Below are 16326 nucleotides of genomic sequence, written 5' to 3'. Positions count from 1 at the left end.
GCAGAGATATTTTCGGACATTATGCCCCTTGGCAACCACCCTTCATTTTCTTCCAAAACCCTCGATTTGATTGTTTATTTTATCTTTAACCTGACTATTTCCTATGACAATTATATGATGTGGTGGTTGATCATGTGATAAAGCTAAATGTTTCACGTGAATCATCGTCCAACTGTGAAGAAGGTCAAAGCGGAATGAAAAACAAAACAAATTATAACCACACATTGATAGAATAGTGGGCAAAATTTCCGCACAGCCCCATACATCATTATACATCCATATATGGGGCTTTATTATTCAGTGTATCACCAGTAAGATGTATATGCATAATTAAGTATGGGGCTGTGCGGAAATTTTTCCGAATAGTGTCAACAATGGCTAGATCATTCTCGTTCTGATCAACCAACCGGTAGTAAAAAAATGTTTTAAGACGTGTAGACATGTCGAAGTACTTACATGTAAAGAAGCCGATTGTGGACGGCCCCGGATTTACGTAACAGAACCACGAATAGCGTTCCGCGCGAGTAATCGAGAGGCATAATGTCACGCGTGTATTGTTCGTGTCACACTCGTGAAAGGAAGACAATTTTTCCTATGTTGATTTAGCTGACAATGACGGCAATTATGGAAAATTGCACTCATGATTCATGCAGCTGTATCATTCGAAGGGTGATATAAGCCTGCATGACAATCGTAGTCGTTAATGAACCGTGACGGACATGTTTTGATTTGTTACGAGTCTCAACATGTTATCCCGATGTTGCTAGATGCAACTTTTAAGTCCGATGTTTCGAAAGTGTTGTTTCTCAATCTGTTATTGTGTTTCCCTGGAAACGAAGTATTATTACCCCGCTTGTGCAGCACAAGTGTTTTTCGATACAAGGTCCTTGACGAGTAGTTTCGTCCATAACAACAATTATAGGCGCTTGCTGCATGCCTGCCTTTACAAATAAATCATAGACGAATTGCAGTATTCTAAGGAGATACAACTTCATCAAAGCGTCATAGCTATCTCTATCTACCAACTAGAGAAAATATTAACATATTTAATCACTTGGATCGCGTGAAAACTCCTGCTGGGGCGAATGATGTAATATCGCATTTTGAGTTAAATCACGCGAAGTCAATTTTGATACTGGCCACACGGTTCGTTTGGTTAAAAAAAATCGCGTGATGTGCTTATTCTATGATCGACCACTTTCAAGTCATAGGTTAAACCGCTGTTTAAAAGAATTAAATGGTATTCGGAGATAATTGTGAGGCACAAAGGGGCTAACTCTTGGCAACTTCGGATTATCGCCGGAAGGCCTGTTTAAGGATCACTGTCAAAAGAACTTTTGTTTGCATAAAAATAACGAGACTTTAGGATTGCCAATATCGACTATCCGCCGACAGCAAATTGCCCTATTATCACCAATAAGGAATGCATAGAGAAGGTAAATTATTTTTGTGTGGAAACTACAAAACAATGCCTAAATATCACCCGAGGCTGAACGGGCAGAGATTGCAAACAAGTAGAAATATCGAGAACAAAACTGAAAAACAATTTTTTTCTCGGTTTTATTTTCGACAAACCACTAAACCACTTGGTCTAAAAGGACTACTCTTTAAGAAGGAAAAAGACACGCATATTAACATTCAAATATTCCAACAACAGTTTGTTCGACAAAAATAATTGTTTTCTTTTCAAAACATTTGTATGCGTCAGAACTTAACCATCTGGTCTTCGTAATAAAAACTAAAAATGTTTCAACCCACTTTTTTATCGATCACCTTTGTTTTACAGAAAATGGTAAAAAATGTTCCGTTTAATTTTAAAAGCCAACCTATTTGTAACTCGTAATAAGCGATAACGGAATCATTGGAAAAACAAGAATGAGTATTTCGTCATAACTGAGTCAACAACTCTTAAACTTAACAGTTTGAAAAAAAATGATGATGCAAATCCAATTTTTCCGGCACATTGTGAGAAGGCCTAATACAAAACACAGGCTTGACCACTTAAAAATGTGCGTTGGAAACTAAATGCTGCTCAATTAGGTACAACGGAGCTATTAAAAAAAAAACATGACCAAAATTGATCGAGAAGATCAAAAGATCTCTGCTTGAAAACCAATCAATTGTCAAGGGACAAAAAAGATTAAATGACCGTAGAACTTTTTATGCGTTTTGAATACAAATGGTGGACTCTTGTAGAGCTGAAAAAAGAGTTGTTTCCTATGGAAACAGCAGGGCTTTCAATTATGACTGGACTGTTCGCTTTTTTCAATCTCACTCCATTCACGAATGAGTTACCAGCCCAAAACAAGTGGTCATAATTTAGTCACTCCGTCTTGCTTTCCCACGTCTCCGTTCGGAATCAAGGCTACCCCACTGCGATCGTTGCGCGGGGCTTCGTCCGTTTCGTTGGTGTTTTCCAATTCCTTCATTTCATGCTGTTGCGAATTTGACTGGGAACATTCTTCATCGTTCTCTTCAAGTCTTCTCTCGTAAAACTCTCTAGCAGTCCCTCGCGGGAGTTCCACCTCAAAAGTTTCGTGAAACCGCGAGATGTCAATGTCATAGTAGCCACCGTCTCTATACTCCATGATGTCAACAAATAAATGTCCCCAATGAATTTCATCGCCCACGTAAGATGTTCGTGCTTGCATAGTCATTCCTGTAGGTTCAACGATCCCTTCCAAAAGTACAACAATTTCGAAATCCTTTAGAAGTAAATCATCGGGCGAATAATCGTAAAAGGGGCTCTGTTCATTAATTTCGTGCAGCAGAACTACTGGTGCAAATAAAAATATTTTTTCGTCATCGTCATCGTCCTTGTCACAAGTTATTGAAAGAGGCTGCCTAAAACAACAAATTTTTTCTTTCTCTCGCGAGACGTATCGATCGATAAGAAAAACACGAATGTGTGACTCTATGAGCTGTCTTTTTCGCAAATCCGCAATTCTCATCATTAAGTAAAGTTTGCCATTACGCGGACCTATAACAGCGTGACGTGAAAATAGAATAGTGCATCTTCGCTTGTGAGGGCGCGAAAGTTTGGCAAATATGAGACCTAGCATTGTGGAGGAGATTAACAAACCAATGATACATTGTATTAACAAACAAATTACTCCTTCCGGACAGTGCGGTGTGACTTGTCGGCCTCCATAACCAATCGTTGTTTGCGTCTCTAACGAGAACAAGAACGCTGAAGTCCACGAGTCAACTTTCTCAATACATTCGATGTCGTGGTATTTCTTGCGGTAGCTGTAAATTCCCCACCAGATCGTTCCAAACACCAGCCAGCTAACTATAAAAGACAGCGAGAAAATGAGAATAACGTATCTCCACTGAGCTTCGATTAAAGTTGTGAAGTGGTCTGAAAGATAATATAGTTGCCCACGATCAGGTACGTTCACGTAATTCACATGAATTCGTCCTCTCTTGTCCACCAATCTTCGCCGTTTCATCTTTCGTGAAAATGCCCTTCCATTGCGATGTTTGGGGCCTTTTTCTTCCCTGATTTGAATACTATCGAGTTCAAGTTCCATCACAGCACGTTTTACTCTAGTCAGGACTCGACGGTAGTTTATCGAACTGGACTGAATTGACGCGTGATCTTCCACCTTGACACGTTCGTCGAACGAAGAGTTGATAACAAATTAATTGCCGCAGAAGTTTATATCCTTTTGGCTTGTTTATTACCGTCCAGTATCAGCACAAGTACTATTACCCGCTAATACGAGCCAGGACGGAAATCAAATGGGAAATGCGTGTGAAGAGACCCATATAAATATGGAACAGTTGACAGAAGAGATATGCTTCATTAGGTCCGTCGGTACCTGTCAGGTAAAATGTACATTCAAAGTTTTGATTGGTTTTTAAAATGAGTGCTTCACGCGCTGCCGCCTTAAAACTCACAATGGACCAATATCTGCATAAAAATGCAGCTTTGAGCGTCGATTATTTAAATCTTTATATGCCTAATGACCACGAGATTGAAAAGGTCAACAACGAGAAGACACGACATTTGAGAACTGCGTAATTTCCCAGCTGGCCCAAGTGGCTGTTGTGAACTTTTTTGACAGCCCTAAATAACGAAAACAGATCCTTCGTGGAATAACAAATTAATGGGTTTGTTGTAAAGTGATTTTTATGTAATTAGCAAAATGATATACTAGTATCAGATCTTACGGCTTTTTTCATTGTTGTTTTGTTTTGTTTTTGTCATTTTTATTGCGAGCTACCCGAGACCGCGAGAGTTAACGCGCGCGCATCGCATTTCCCAGCTCGCGAGACTAACGTAAGCCCCATCGAAACAGTTAGGAAGGGCTTTCACACAACTTTTTCAATTTTTCGTGCATCAGAGTTTACATTGTTACAAAGTATTAATAGGATCACGTCAAAAGGATTTTCCCCGTGCTCTTATTAAAGATATTAGTTTCATCCGGCCTGTGTCTGCAGATTCAAGTCTTAACCTGCTTATTTTGTTTCATAAATAAGTTGATTTTTTAGTTGTCTCTATCCTTGTCGTCATAATCTCGTTATTTTTAGCGGAAGTTACGCTACACTTCGAAGTCGTTCGTTTTTGCATATTGTGACCTTTCAGATTTCATTCTTGTTATGCTTGATGATTCAGGACTTGTTTTTTAAAACAGTGTAGAAGAAATGTACCTTAAGATTTGTATTGAGAGCCGATCCAGGACACCAACCACTGAATTCAAGGTACACAAACCTCTATACTCTTGAGGCATTCGCGTTCATTAGGTTGTCACGCAACGCTTCTCAAGTACTGCGTGATATCCAAGGATATGAATAGTTCCTTAAAGCTCCTAATCTTTTGCGGGTATCAATGCACTTTGATGAAAGTCATCCTGCATTCTCTCTCTTGACAAGGCCGACAATTACCTTACGTTCAAGATTTTTCTTGTATCATCCACGAGTATGGACTTCCTTTAAAACTTATTTGTCTACTTGTGTGACTTCCGTTGTAACGAAAAAGGTAAGCGAAGAACTCATCGTACGTGATCAGGTAATATGTATGGTATGCGTGCCTGAAACGTGTTATTTGTTATGTAGGTGAACAATGGATGCTGAAAGTCGCGTCGGCGTGGCAAAAAACCCGTAAAAAGTAGAAACAAGAATTACCTCATAAGATGATCATGTCAAAAATGAAACATCAAACTGCGCCGGCAAACTCTGACAAACATTCTGGCCCCGGTTGTTCGAAGCATGGTTACGCAATCCAGTGGGTAAATCTCTATGCGGTGGATGGCGCAGTAGTTATTTAACAATTATCCGCTGGACAGTGATTTATCTGTTGGATAGTGTAATCTGGCCTTTATACAACTGGACCTTGGACTCGTACACTCGCCGACTAAATAGAATAAAATCCGTAAGGACTTGGTACGAGGAGTCTTTTACTGCACAGCTCAGAAAGGAGTCAGGAAAGGGAGACTTTTAATGAATATTCAAATAGACACAACTGTTATAGGACACTTTCTTTATTTACTCCCACACTGTCTCGGATCAAAGAAAAACATTCTAAAGGAGGACCACAGTTTTTGTTCCCCAGCGTTGTATAGCGCAAGTAACATGGGTTAGGTGGATAATAATTTAAGTTACATCACTGACAAGAATTCCCATTAAAAGTGTAACACAACTAACCTGTACAAAAGTTTCTTCTGAACAAAAAAATCAGTTTTTCGCCGTAAATGTTCGTCCTTAATTACATATTTACAATATTTGCACAAATCTTACGGTGACTTTTATTGAGGGGGGGCATTGGGGTTTTCGGTTTCGAGATTTTAGCTTTTTTAAAAGAAGTTTTTTATCCTATTTGGGTTCCGGTTTCACCTCGATCTGAGCGGCAATTATGCGCTTCCACTGATCTCGAATAGCCGCGAAACCTCCGTCATGATGCTCCACTTGTCACTGACTGTATCGGATCGATTAGGATTTTGATAACTGGGTCGTGAAAGTTAATCGGTTACGACGGTTTGAACGCGGTTTTCGGTTTTGATCGATTTTTTTTGCGGTTTTGGATGATTTTTACTACGCTTTTAAGGTTTTTAATGAACCTCCATGCCCCCTCTTTAAAATTAACGAGCAATAAACTTGACGATTTTTCGCAAGTTCGTATTGGTCATAAGAAAACCAATTTTACTAGAGTTAAGCAAGTTCCCGACATTATATGCGGGCTAGGATCTCGCCGCTCTCTACAGTTGTCTTCTTTCTTCCCCGGGACAACTCTTCAAGAGAGGAGTAGGCTCATTTCCAGAGCAGCGGCTCTCTATAGAGCTCACATTCCATGTAAAAGACGTACAAGGCTGCCAATAAAAATTCATAGTTTTGGATCGGAGGAGCGAGTAGTCATAGTTATTATCCAACTGCACAAAGTAAAGTATAAATAACGCGCGAATAGAGCACAAATATCCTGCGATATTGAACAATTGATTATTTTGGACTGTAAAAAAAAACATGTTTAACCAGTCGGCTGCGCGCGCTACGCCTCTGTATCCGTTTTGCTTTTCCCGCCTCATGAGAAACGGGCAGAAAGACTCAACAGAAAGAAGAGCAGTTGGATAATAGGAGAAATCTACTCGGCTAACTTTAGTTCAGCATTCTGTAGGCTTTTCTTACATAAGATGGCTTTTGTTTTGTTCAACCTCATGGAGAAGTTTATCTTTTTTTCTTCTTTCCTCCACTTTTCTTTCCTTTTTTGCCTTTCTTTCCCTTTTTCTTTTTGTTGAGCTGTTTTCTGGCTCTATGCGCTCGCCAAAGAGACTGTATTAATCTCGCCGCTCGTATTTTCAAATTCAGCTCTCTTTCAGCAGCTTCGGCCTTCTCTTTTGCAATTCTTCTCGCTTCCACGATTTCCAAGTACTCTTTCTCCAGGGTCTTGAAACGCTCCTCGAGTTCATTTAGCTGCCTTTTCTCCTCCGTGTAGATCGTGTCTAGGGCATCAAATTCATCCTGCAGAGTGCAAAAATTTAGCGGAAAGATTCAAAAATAGTTTCTCAATTAAGTGCCATGGCTGTTCTCTGTGCTTCAACGGAGGGCTGACGCTTGTTACGTCGTAATCGGCTCTAAAAATTTGCTACAACATTCTATCGACCTTAATCAATCATCAGCTGCCTCAACTGTATCAAACTCTCTAAAAATCTCGCATGGAAAGTTCATACAAAGCTGCCTAGCTTGTGACTTTTCTCTTTGCTATTCTCTTGAGTGAAAAAAAAAAATATATATAAGTCTTACTTGTCTTTCTCCCATATCTGTATCATACTTCTGTATCCAATTCTCAACTTCAGTTTCAATCTTGTACTTTCGCTGTAGATAGAATATTTCTTTAGGTAAACTTATTGTAAATGTTATAAGCCTCTTCGGAGGTGGGAGGGCCTATCAATTTCTGGGAATTAGAAGAACCAAGAATCAAAACTCAAGTCAAAACTTTGAAACTCCCTCCCCCCCCCCCCCCAACTGAACTGTTGTTCTGATTTTAGGAAACATGTAACAGTAAGCATTTCTTTGGTTGAAAACCAAGTCCTAGACCTAATAGTATAGTCCTAGATCTAGTAATATAAGTCGCAAAGCTATTTTAAGATGAAACATAACCTAGCCTAAATGAATGACTATACTAATGCTATTTGCGGAGTTTGCTTGTTTTTTTTTTGAGGGGTGGGGGGTAAGGGTAAGGGTAAGGGTAAGGGTAAGGGTAAGGGTAAGGATAGGCCTATTAGAGAGGGAGGGTTAATGGTACTTGCAATTTTGGTTGGTTTAGAATGGATGTTTAGACCTCTATTATAAAATAATACCTCTTGAAACCCTAAGAGTGCCTGACATCTAATTTCTCTTTTTAGTATCACCACTGTATCAACAATAAAGGTCATGAGATTTTTGGAAATGATCACTAACTGAAGAACCTCTTGATTTTTTAACAAATTGTCCTCATCATTACCATGGGAGGTGTACATTAACAAACAGTGCGGAGAATATTTATACCATAGGACTAATATGGTGTTGACTGAGGGAGTTCCTGCAATGGATTGGCATCACATCCAGGGCATCAGAAGGGAGCCATACTGTAAATTTCTTCATACAATCAACACTAGGATGAGCTCTTGTAGTAATTAACCACTAATGCTTACCTTTCTCAAAGCCAGCTCACTCTCTCTATGAGTGAGTGTGTCGCTTTCAAGTTTCTTTTTTAACTCTATGCTTTCTTGTTGCAGTTTGCTTTTCTTGCTGTCAGAATTCTTCATTTCTGATGCATCTTGCTTGGCTGCCTCGGTAATGACCCTACGATTTTGCTCTTCCGCATTTTTCTCTACATTGTAGATGTCATTTTTCAGTCTACGAATGATGTCATTTCTCTTGGAAATCTAAAAAAATAAATATTAAGTTCAGTGATTGGTGTGTGATCTCTCCTGTTTGTAGAACTGAGCGGGGAGAAAGTATATAGGGTTCGAATACCATGATTTACAATAGTTAAGAATTGTTACAGAAGTCATGTCCAGTATACCTCGTTTTCTTTATCATCAATGGCTCTTTTCAGTTCATCCTGAAGTTTTCTGCCTGTCTCACTGGATTTCATTTCTCTAGCGACAATCTGTTTCAAATACTGTTTCCTCTCTTTCTCTTCGCTTGGTGTTGTCAATAATCGCTCAAATAGGATCGCCCTCAACGTGGTCATTTCGTCGATCATTGTATTTCCTTCCACCGATCGCTCGTTTCTCAGATCTTTAAGTGCGTTTACGGCGGCTGGATTTGAGGCAAACAACCTGAGAATGGTTTTAACAGAATACTTCATCTGGGTGCTAAGGGCATCGACAACTTTGAGGTCCACACTTTGATCGTTGCTGGTTTGCAGCGGGCTCAGTTGACTTGGTTTCTGGGTGAAGGATTTCCTGCTGCCAGCAGAACTTGCCCTGCTCTCCGGCAAAGTACCTGATACGCTAGGTATTCCCTGTTCGTCCTCTGATATAGCTTGCGAAGCTTCACTGGAGCGACGCGATGAAACGTGCGATGCCGTCGGAGTAGCCGATCGACTGCGCCTTTGGTCGAGTGAGAATTTAGAAATTGCTGTTTGGTAAGACGACTGAATGCGATCATGCTCTTCCAAAACTTGTACCAGATCGGATCCAAGGACGACCGAAAAACGGTTTAAGTTTTCGATGATATATGGCAACAGGGAGACTAATTCCAATCTCTTGATCGAGTCATCAACAACTGCTATCACACGTTGAGCTTCGACTGATGTGAGCTTTTTTCTTACAGGATCTAGGACTTTGAGAGGATCTGAGGTTTCCTTAACCTTTTCTTTTTGTTTTTCTTTTGCTTTGGGAAGAATTTGCTCAAAGCTTGAGGCTACAGAACCCGTTGTTTCTGCCCTGATTACAGCAGCCACCGCCGCCATCTTGGTGTTCAGAGGACTGTGTTTCGGACGAAGACTGTCACCAAGGGAACCGTCGCCGCTATCACGTGACAAAAATGCAAATAAATTTCAATGATTGTATTTATGTATCACCGCACCATTTTAATTATGAAATATAAAACGTTTAAGATCATGTAATTACTTATAATTACAAAACTTATGATTTAACAGCACTTAATTACTTTTTTCTACTCTACTACACCGCAGTCCTCTTGTCAATAATTGGATATCCTTTTACACGAAATGAAATTTGCTTAAGCAAAGGTCAACCCCATTGAATTGCTTAATACAGAATTGGCTCAGTTTTCAAACTTATTGTGTTGGCCTTGCAACAGAGACACGAATTTCGCCCGATTCTCGTCGATGCTGGGGACCTCGCTGTTTTTGTGCAAAGACTGAAGCTAACACTTCAGAAACATTCCAGGGAAGGTTTTCGGTTGCGGTAAGAGGGGTGGGGGTGTTATGACGGGGCTCGAAAGAGGGAGGGCCATCCTCAAAAATTTTTTGCTGGTCAGGAAAGGACTTCTTTAACTTTATTTTCCTTGATGCCAGTCCTTCCCAACAGACACTTCCAAAGAATTTGCAGAAGAACACGTTCGTCCTTTGAATATGCAAACCAGTCGAGACCTTTGTCTTCCGGTTCTTTATGGCTCTCGTTATTGGCCTGAGTACGACCTCGGCTTCACTTAGCTGCAGCAATTTTTATACTGAAGAATTGCAACGAAAGCTCAGTAAGAAAACAAAGCATCCTTCTCTCGAAGTCTTGTCATTCGACACTAATTTGCGTATTTTCATGTTTAATTCCTGCTGAATGCTTTCCCATTAAAAAACCGGGACTGCGCCTTTTCCCAGGGAGGGATGAGGGGGGAGGGAGGGGCAATTGGATATGTCAATGGAAAGCATGAAGCTGAGGCCTTAAAAACCCGTTTAAGTCGATATATTTTCCGTATCGCTGGCTTGCAGACTGACAAAAAAAATCGTCATAGATTGTAACATATCGATCTCATCCAGCGACGAATAGCATATTTGGACAAAATATTTTTAGTTGCACTCAGAACTGATAGTACAACCCATGGAAGTAGAATCAACAGCATAGCGAAGCTAAGGAAAACCACAAATTTCTCGCCGAAAAATGAAAAACATCCTAACCCTCATCATTAAAAATATACCTTCACCGATTCAAACTAGATGCACTTTTTTCTCAAGAGCCTTGTGAAGTGTTTACTGAGTATTACTGTGTATTATCAAGTATCATCAAGAAAGTTACTGATTATGATCAAGTGGTGCCGTAATATCTCGTAAAAGATCGAGAAGCTTGCTTCTTGCTTTTGTTTACAAAACACCATGACACGTCTCAAACTTTATGGCTAGGCCATGTCTAAACTGAGTTCCCTTCTTTTTTAATTTTGTTTTTCAGGATAGGAACGGGCTTCTGTTAGTGGTAAGGCAGAAGAGAGTGATCACAAGGGAGACTCGCGAGGTGAGTGGAAGGAGATGCCCGCTCGAGAAGAGGGAGACACGAGCTATTCGCGACGACCTCGCGCGCAGACGTTACAAATAATCAACTCACGCGGCGAGGTCTTGACATCAGTTGGCAAACGAGACTCGATTGTTTTTGAATAGCGTTCAGGTTTCTTAAACCAGCAAACCTTAAATGAACAAAAATGGAAAATTTAACTTGGAATGATGCAGTATCGCCTCCACGAGCTGGCCTATGGGGGTGAAAATTAAAAGGGAAAAACAGTATTGGAATATATGCACACAAACAAGGATATATAAACACGGCCGTGGAGCGGTGATGCCACTGAAGTTGAATTACCCTTGAAAAAACTGACAGACTCATCTTTTCCCTTTTTTTCAGGTAGGCGATCACGCCCTAAAGATTAATTTCTTAACCCCTTTCGCAAGAAAAAAGCCTTTAACTCGATGACGAGGACGTGACCACAAAAGACTGTATTTCTATTACCAGGCAACTATTTTTAACCTCAGACATTCCGTTTTCTTTTGACTCCCAGCCTTCGACCACCCAGGAGAAAATTAAATTTAAGTAAATCAACACAGTCTGTGATAGATGTCTACAGCTGTCAGTTTAGTTTTGTTAATCCAATGGTATGTAAACAATGCCTGTATTGTTACTAGGGCCCAGGGTTACTTCACTAATTGCCTCACTACAGAAAACGGATGATGATTCTAATTAAATTTGATTGTGTTAATTACTGCATAGGATCAAAGAGAGCAGAAACAACAAGGAATTTAGATGCAATTTCATGGCTCGTTTCCTTTGATCTGATTAGTAATCCTTATATCCAGCTGACACTGGTAATGGTATTTACTCTGTACTTGATGTTAAAAATATTTTTACTTGGATGTTTCCTTTATCAAACGTTTGTCCTTGAAATGCGTTTCTTTTTTTATCTCAACTTTCTACAATAAAGTTGGTGTTTCGCCTAAAAATTTGGCCTCGCCGCAGATCTTAAGTACTCCTGTAGAACCCTAACGGTTGTGTGTAATTTTTCAGTCCTTGAGAACCAAAAAGATTAAATACCCCTTGCAAGGAGGCATAAATTTATTTCAGACTACCTCGTATGGCTTTTCGAGGACATTCACTTTTACTAAGCTCATGCCAAGGGGGAGTAAATGATGTTCTTCAAAAATACTTTGGTAACCTATTCCAGGCGCTAAGTTAGTAACTGAAAGCGCAATAGTAGACAGCAATATAGTGGCGGAGGAGTGACAAAACGAGAGAAGTTTGGGTCTGGTCGCGTTCTTTAACCGAGTACCCGACCCGACCCAAGCCTCTCTTGGCTTTTTACTCCGCGAACATAATACTCCTTAGACTACAAATCTCCTAGTCTAAACGGGACTACTTTCATATGCATCCAGACACCACCATAACCTCATCCCTTTCAAGACATGTACTCTACAGGAAGTATAAAGCTAACATGAGCTACAAGTCTTACCAAGGGAGATTGATTTATGAATCATATCAAATCGAGGAAACGATTTTGTCAAAGTGATTAAGATAAAAATTTGTTCAGCATAACCTGCTTTGCACCAAAACTTGATAATATACTTACCCTGGCTCTGACCAAAATGCCTGCTGCCTGAATGACCAGCTGTTTAGTGGGAGCTTTGAGCAATGAAACTGAGAGGAATAAGAAGTTGAAAACAGTTCGATGTCTGTTGCCACATTTTAAGCAGCTGTGTGAGCTAAAATGTTTGAAAAACTTATCATTCACAATTGACATGTATATTGGCTGATTTACAGACTGAAGTAATTCCTTTCCTATCAGGCTACTAATTAATTTTAGTGTATAACATAATTGTGCATAAAATAACATCATTTTTTTGCTCTTCTGATAAATATAGTCTCAAGGTCTGTTTTTTTTTTCAACGCATTTGACTTGAACAGTTAGCCACTTTCTTCCTTTTTAGCATGTTGCCCCTTTTGTTTCTCCTTTTCTAAGAATCTCTTGAAGGATTCATGTTCCTTTATTTCCTCTTCGTCCCACTCCTCCTCATCTCCTCTTTCATCATCATCATCACTATCCAAATCAGCACCAAGGGAGATATGGAAGGGAGTTGCATGTGCAGACTCAATGGCCTGGGCACCAGTTTTGATTGTTTCCATAGCAACAGCCTCTCCTTTGCCCAAGTCTTGCTGCACCTTTTTTAGTTGGTCTTCTCTATCTTTTTTTGCCTTCTCTTCTTTTTCCTTTTTCAGCCTTTCATATTCTGAGGAAAATGGAAGGAAATGTAAAATAAAGTGGATAGCATCACTTGTAACCCTTTCATTCTCAGAGTCTGACAAGTAATTCTTTAAAGACACTGGCTCACATGTTTAGTTTCCAAGAAAAAAATTTAAAAGAAATAGATGTCTATGAACAGGCAACTACAGTTTTAGGGAAATATGTAACACGTCTTGGAGCATGACCCAAATAATTTGAACCCCAGATCTTTCAATTTCATTGTTGAGTATCCCACCTTGTGAGGGACTCTGACTGATTTTTTTAATGTTCCACACTCATGGGAAAAGCTAAAAAATCCTTCTTAACTTCAAGTTACAAAAAAGTGGTAAGTCTCTATTTGGGCCAAGTGACCCATCCAGGCAGAGCTTATATCAGTCACTGTGGCGAGGAGTAACAAGCAGTTTTTCTACTCCTCTGGGATAGGAAGACAGTCCAGTGCAGGGTACCATCCCAGCAATTTCTCAGGGATTCCTGACAGTTTGCCCACACCCATTCATATTTCTTAGTGGAGAGTGGTTTCCCAAGAACACCCCAACATCACCCAACAAGGTCTTGAGACTGGACCTCTCAGCCCAGAATCCAGCACCAACTTTCAGGTCAGTGGTCTCCCCCACTCTTTAGACCAAGGTGAAACATGGTATTTTGCAAATGAATCCAGAAATGATTAAAATGCAACTTCTCCCTATAATATCCATACATCATCAAGAGTCCAGGCAATAAGAGTACTTAAAACTTATCAGGTAGAAGATCTAGGGAGTAAAATGGTTAACATATCTCAAAGTATTTTACCTGGTTTGTACTGAGTCTCAAACTCCACAACAGCATTGTCTACTGCCTTTAAGAACTCCTCAAAACCAGCCCCAGTCATTGATGATACACCTACGGTCCGAAGATTCTGATAGAACTCGTCAAGGACTAAACTCATTGACCTTGTCAAACTTGACATGTAAGTTGTATCTTGAGACAAAGCCTCTTCAAACACTTCAAAATCTTGCATCCATTCAACAGCAAAGTTATGATCGACAATATCTGTCTAAAAATGAAAAATATTGTTGGTTCAGTTATCTGTAGTAAAATGCGATCCTCAAGTAAATTGAAAAAGTATGGTTTTTGGCCTTGTTACATTCTTTTTTTAGATTGTAGCACTAAATGCCAAATGCTGACTCAAACAGATTTTGATATCATACCAAGAGACTCAGCATTCTCATCTTACGTTAAACATCATGGGTAAAATAAATTTTAAAACTAGTAGTGCAACCTTTTTTTTTCCCAAGCGATTTTAGGCAGTAAGAAAAGGTACTATAGGAAGTTAATTTTTACTGGTTACCACCTGAAAGAAGAACTCTGAGAGACTTGACTTAGGCCTGGAAATAAGACAGACACTTCTGGTCTATACCAGCAGAGAAAACAAAACTTAAATCACCTTATTTAGAACAACTACAAATGGTAATTTGGTCTTGTACAAGATACTGCAGGCATACAGCATATTGGACATGAAAGTGACAGGATTTGTGCTTCTTGCTGTGTCTATTATGTACACAACAACTGTGGCAAAGGAAGATGCGAGTGCCTCAGTTATGATGGCCCCTGATGCTGACCAAGTGAATACTTCTATCTGGCCTGGCGTGTCAAAGATAGCAAACCTGCAATGAAATAATAGTATATTTAATCTGATATCAGATGCTTACTGGGAATATGAATTAAATGGCAAAAAAAAAAATTGTGCTCGATAAATGAGAGTGATATTATCATCTAGGCTCCTTTACAGCTTTTTTTTTGGAGATAAGTAATTTTTGATTAGCCATCAAAGAAATACAAAAAATAAAGGAGAGGTAGCTTTAAAATCCTGGAAGTAACATGGTTCACATAAATCTTTAGAATGTGAAAAAATTCACTGTTCAATGAATCAAATTTCTTAAAAAATTTAGTGGTATCCTTGTAAAACTAGCTCATTTTGGCTTCATTTTGCAATTATGAAAGCATTACTAACTTGAACTCATTTGACTGTTTCTTGTCCAGAAAGCTCATAACCTGATCAAATCTTGTTGCAAACAGGTTCAGTGATGTAACAATTCCCCCATTTGGTCCTAACTTGTACTGTTTCATGACTTCTTTATAGTTCACTGAGTCTCTGATGTCAATGTTTGCTGGATATGGTACTTCTTTCACAGCTGGGTCAAGGTTGACAACGTAAGGAGTCTCCTTTTTAGCATACAAGTGTGCTGTTAGTCTCTGAAAGGTTACAGAATGGTTTTAGTTTCTTGGAAGTTTTATCCTTTCACTCCCAAGATCTCATTAGCAATTCTCCCTACTGTCTGATATATAATTCTTGCAATGTTAGTTTGTAGAATTTGGTACTGGATCAAAAAATAATCTCCTAATTGATATTTTTCTTTTTTCTTATCACTTGCCTACTTGATATTGTATTGATATTGGAAGGAGATATTCTGTCCTGGTGATGAGAGATAAGGGTTAAGTACATTCATGTTACCTTAACCTTAAGATTTCAACATACTGATTATTCGAAGCGTTTCTCCATTCTTGCTTCATAACTTGCGATAACTTGCGGACAAGTGGACTTTCATTTCAATGCAATTCATTTAAAAATACAAACTCTTCAGTCAGTCATTTAAGAAGTCGATAATTTCATTGCAAACTCAAACTTATATAAGAAATTATGTCTTAAAGAATAGTGAAATCATTTGGCCAATTTTTTTCCCCAAATCATTCATAAAGTTCATTCAAAAACTACGAGGATTGTTGTCATCACTGCAGTGAGTAACAAGGATCATTTTTCCAGTATAATGTAGAAGTGTTACGCTTGAATCATAATTCTGGAAGCCAAACGAATTATCTCTCCTCGATGTGATCGAACGCATCAAGGGCACGTGGGACCTAATTAACGCAATCGGAACGTTCTATCTCTTTTTGACAACCGAAGGAACCGTTTAATATATACCTGCACAAAAGTTGTCTTTCCAGATCCAGCCATACCAAGACATAATATGCAAGTGGGCTTTCCTTTCAGTGAGTCTCCACTTGTAGCTTGATCGCTGCTATCGGTAGATGTTGTTGCAGAAGGCGAAGAAGTGTTTTCCCCGCCACTCGCTTCCGCCATGTTGAAAATCTATGACATAGATGTTCACTAGATGACTGTTACAC

General features: G+C 39.3%; 2 protein-coding genes, 1 long non-coding RNA gene and 1 pseudogene across 3 annotated transcripts; 1 reads left to right on the top strand and 3 right to left on the bottom strand.

Moving 5' to 3' along the window:
* Positions 1 to 788: 788 nt before the first annotated feature.
* LOC131769837 (G protein-activated inward rectifier potassium channel 3 pseudogene) lies at positions 789 to 5326 on the bottom strand (annotated as a pseudogene).
* On the top strand, positions 3811 to 5648 carry LOC131769842 (uncharacterized). The gene is made up of 2 exons (XR_010718550.1): positions 3811 to 4707; positions 5062 to 5648. It is a non-coding gene; the product is annotated as an uncharacterized lncRNA (long non-coding RNA).
* On the bottom strand, positions 5477 to 9408 carry LOC131769836 (dynein regulatory complex protein 10-like). Its single transcript, XM_059085565.2, has 4 exons — positions 8504 to 9408; positions 8130 to 8363; positions 7240 to 7311; positions 5477 to 6957 (listed from the first exon to the last, which is right to left on the bottom strand). The coding sequence occupies exons 1-4, from the start codon at positions 9395 to 9397 to the stop codon at positions 6664 to 6666; spliced, it is 1494 nt and encodes a 497-aa protein (XP_058941548.2). The 5' UTR covers positions 9398 to 9408; the 3' UTR covers positions 5477 to 6663.
* A 2075-nt stretch (positions 9409 to 11483) lies between these two features.
* LOC131769839 (GPN-loop GTPase 1-like) lies at positions 11484 to 16311 on the bottom strand. The gene is made up of 5 exons (XM_059085570.2): positions 16124 to 16311; positions 15155 to 15396; positions 14588 to 14807; positions 13954 to 14197; positions 11484 to 13150 (listed from the first exon to the last, which is right to left on the bottom strand). The coding sequence occupies exons 1-5, from the start codon at positions 16280 to 16282 to the stop codon at positions 12828 to 12830; spliced, it is 1188 nt and encodes a 395-aa protein (XP_058941553.2). The 5' UTR covers positions 16283 to 16311; the 3' UTR covers positions 11484 to 12827.
* Between the last annotated feature and the right edge of the window lie 15 nt (positions 16312 to 16326).

Source organism: Pocillopora verrucosa, chromosome 8 (assembly GCF_036669915.1).
Source record: "Pocillopora verrucosa isolate sample1 chromosome 8, ASM3666991v2, whole genome shotgun sequence".
Classification (NCBI taxonomy): domain Eukaryota; kingdom Metazoa; phylum Cnidaria; class Anthozoa; order Scleractinia; family Pocilloporidae; genus Pocillopora; species Pocillopora verrucosa.
Note: the sequence above shows the minus strand (reverse complement) of the source record. Positions and strands in the feature narration are given on the sequence as shown.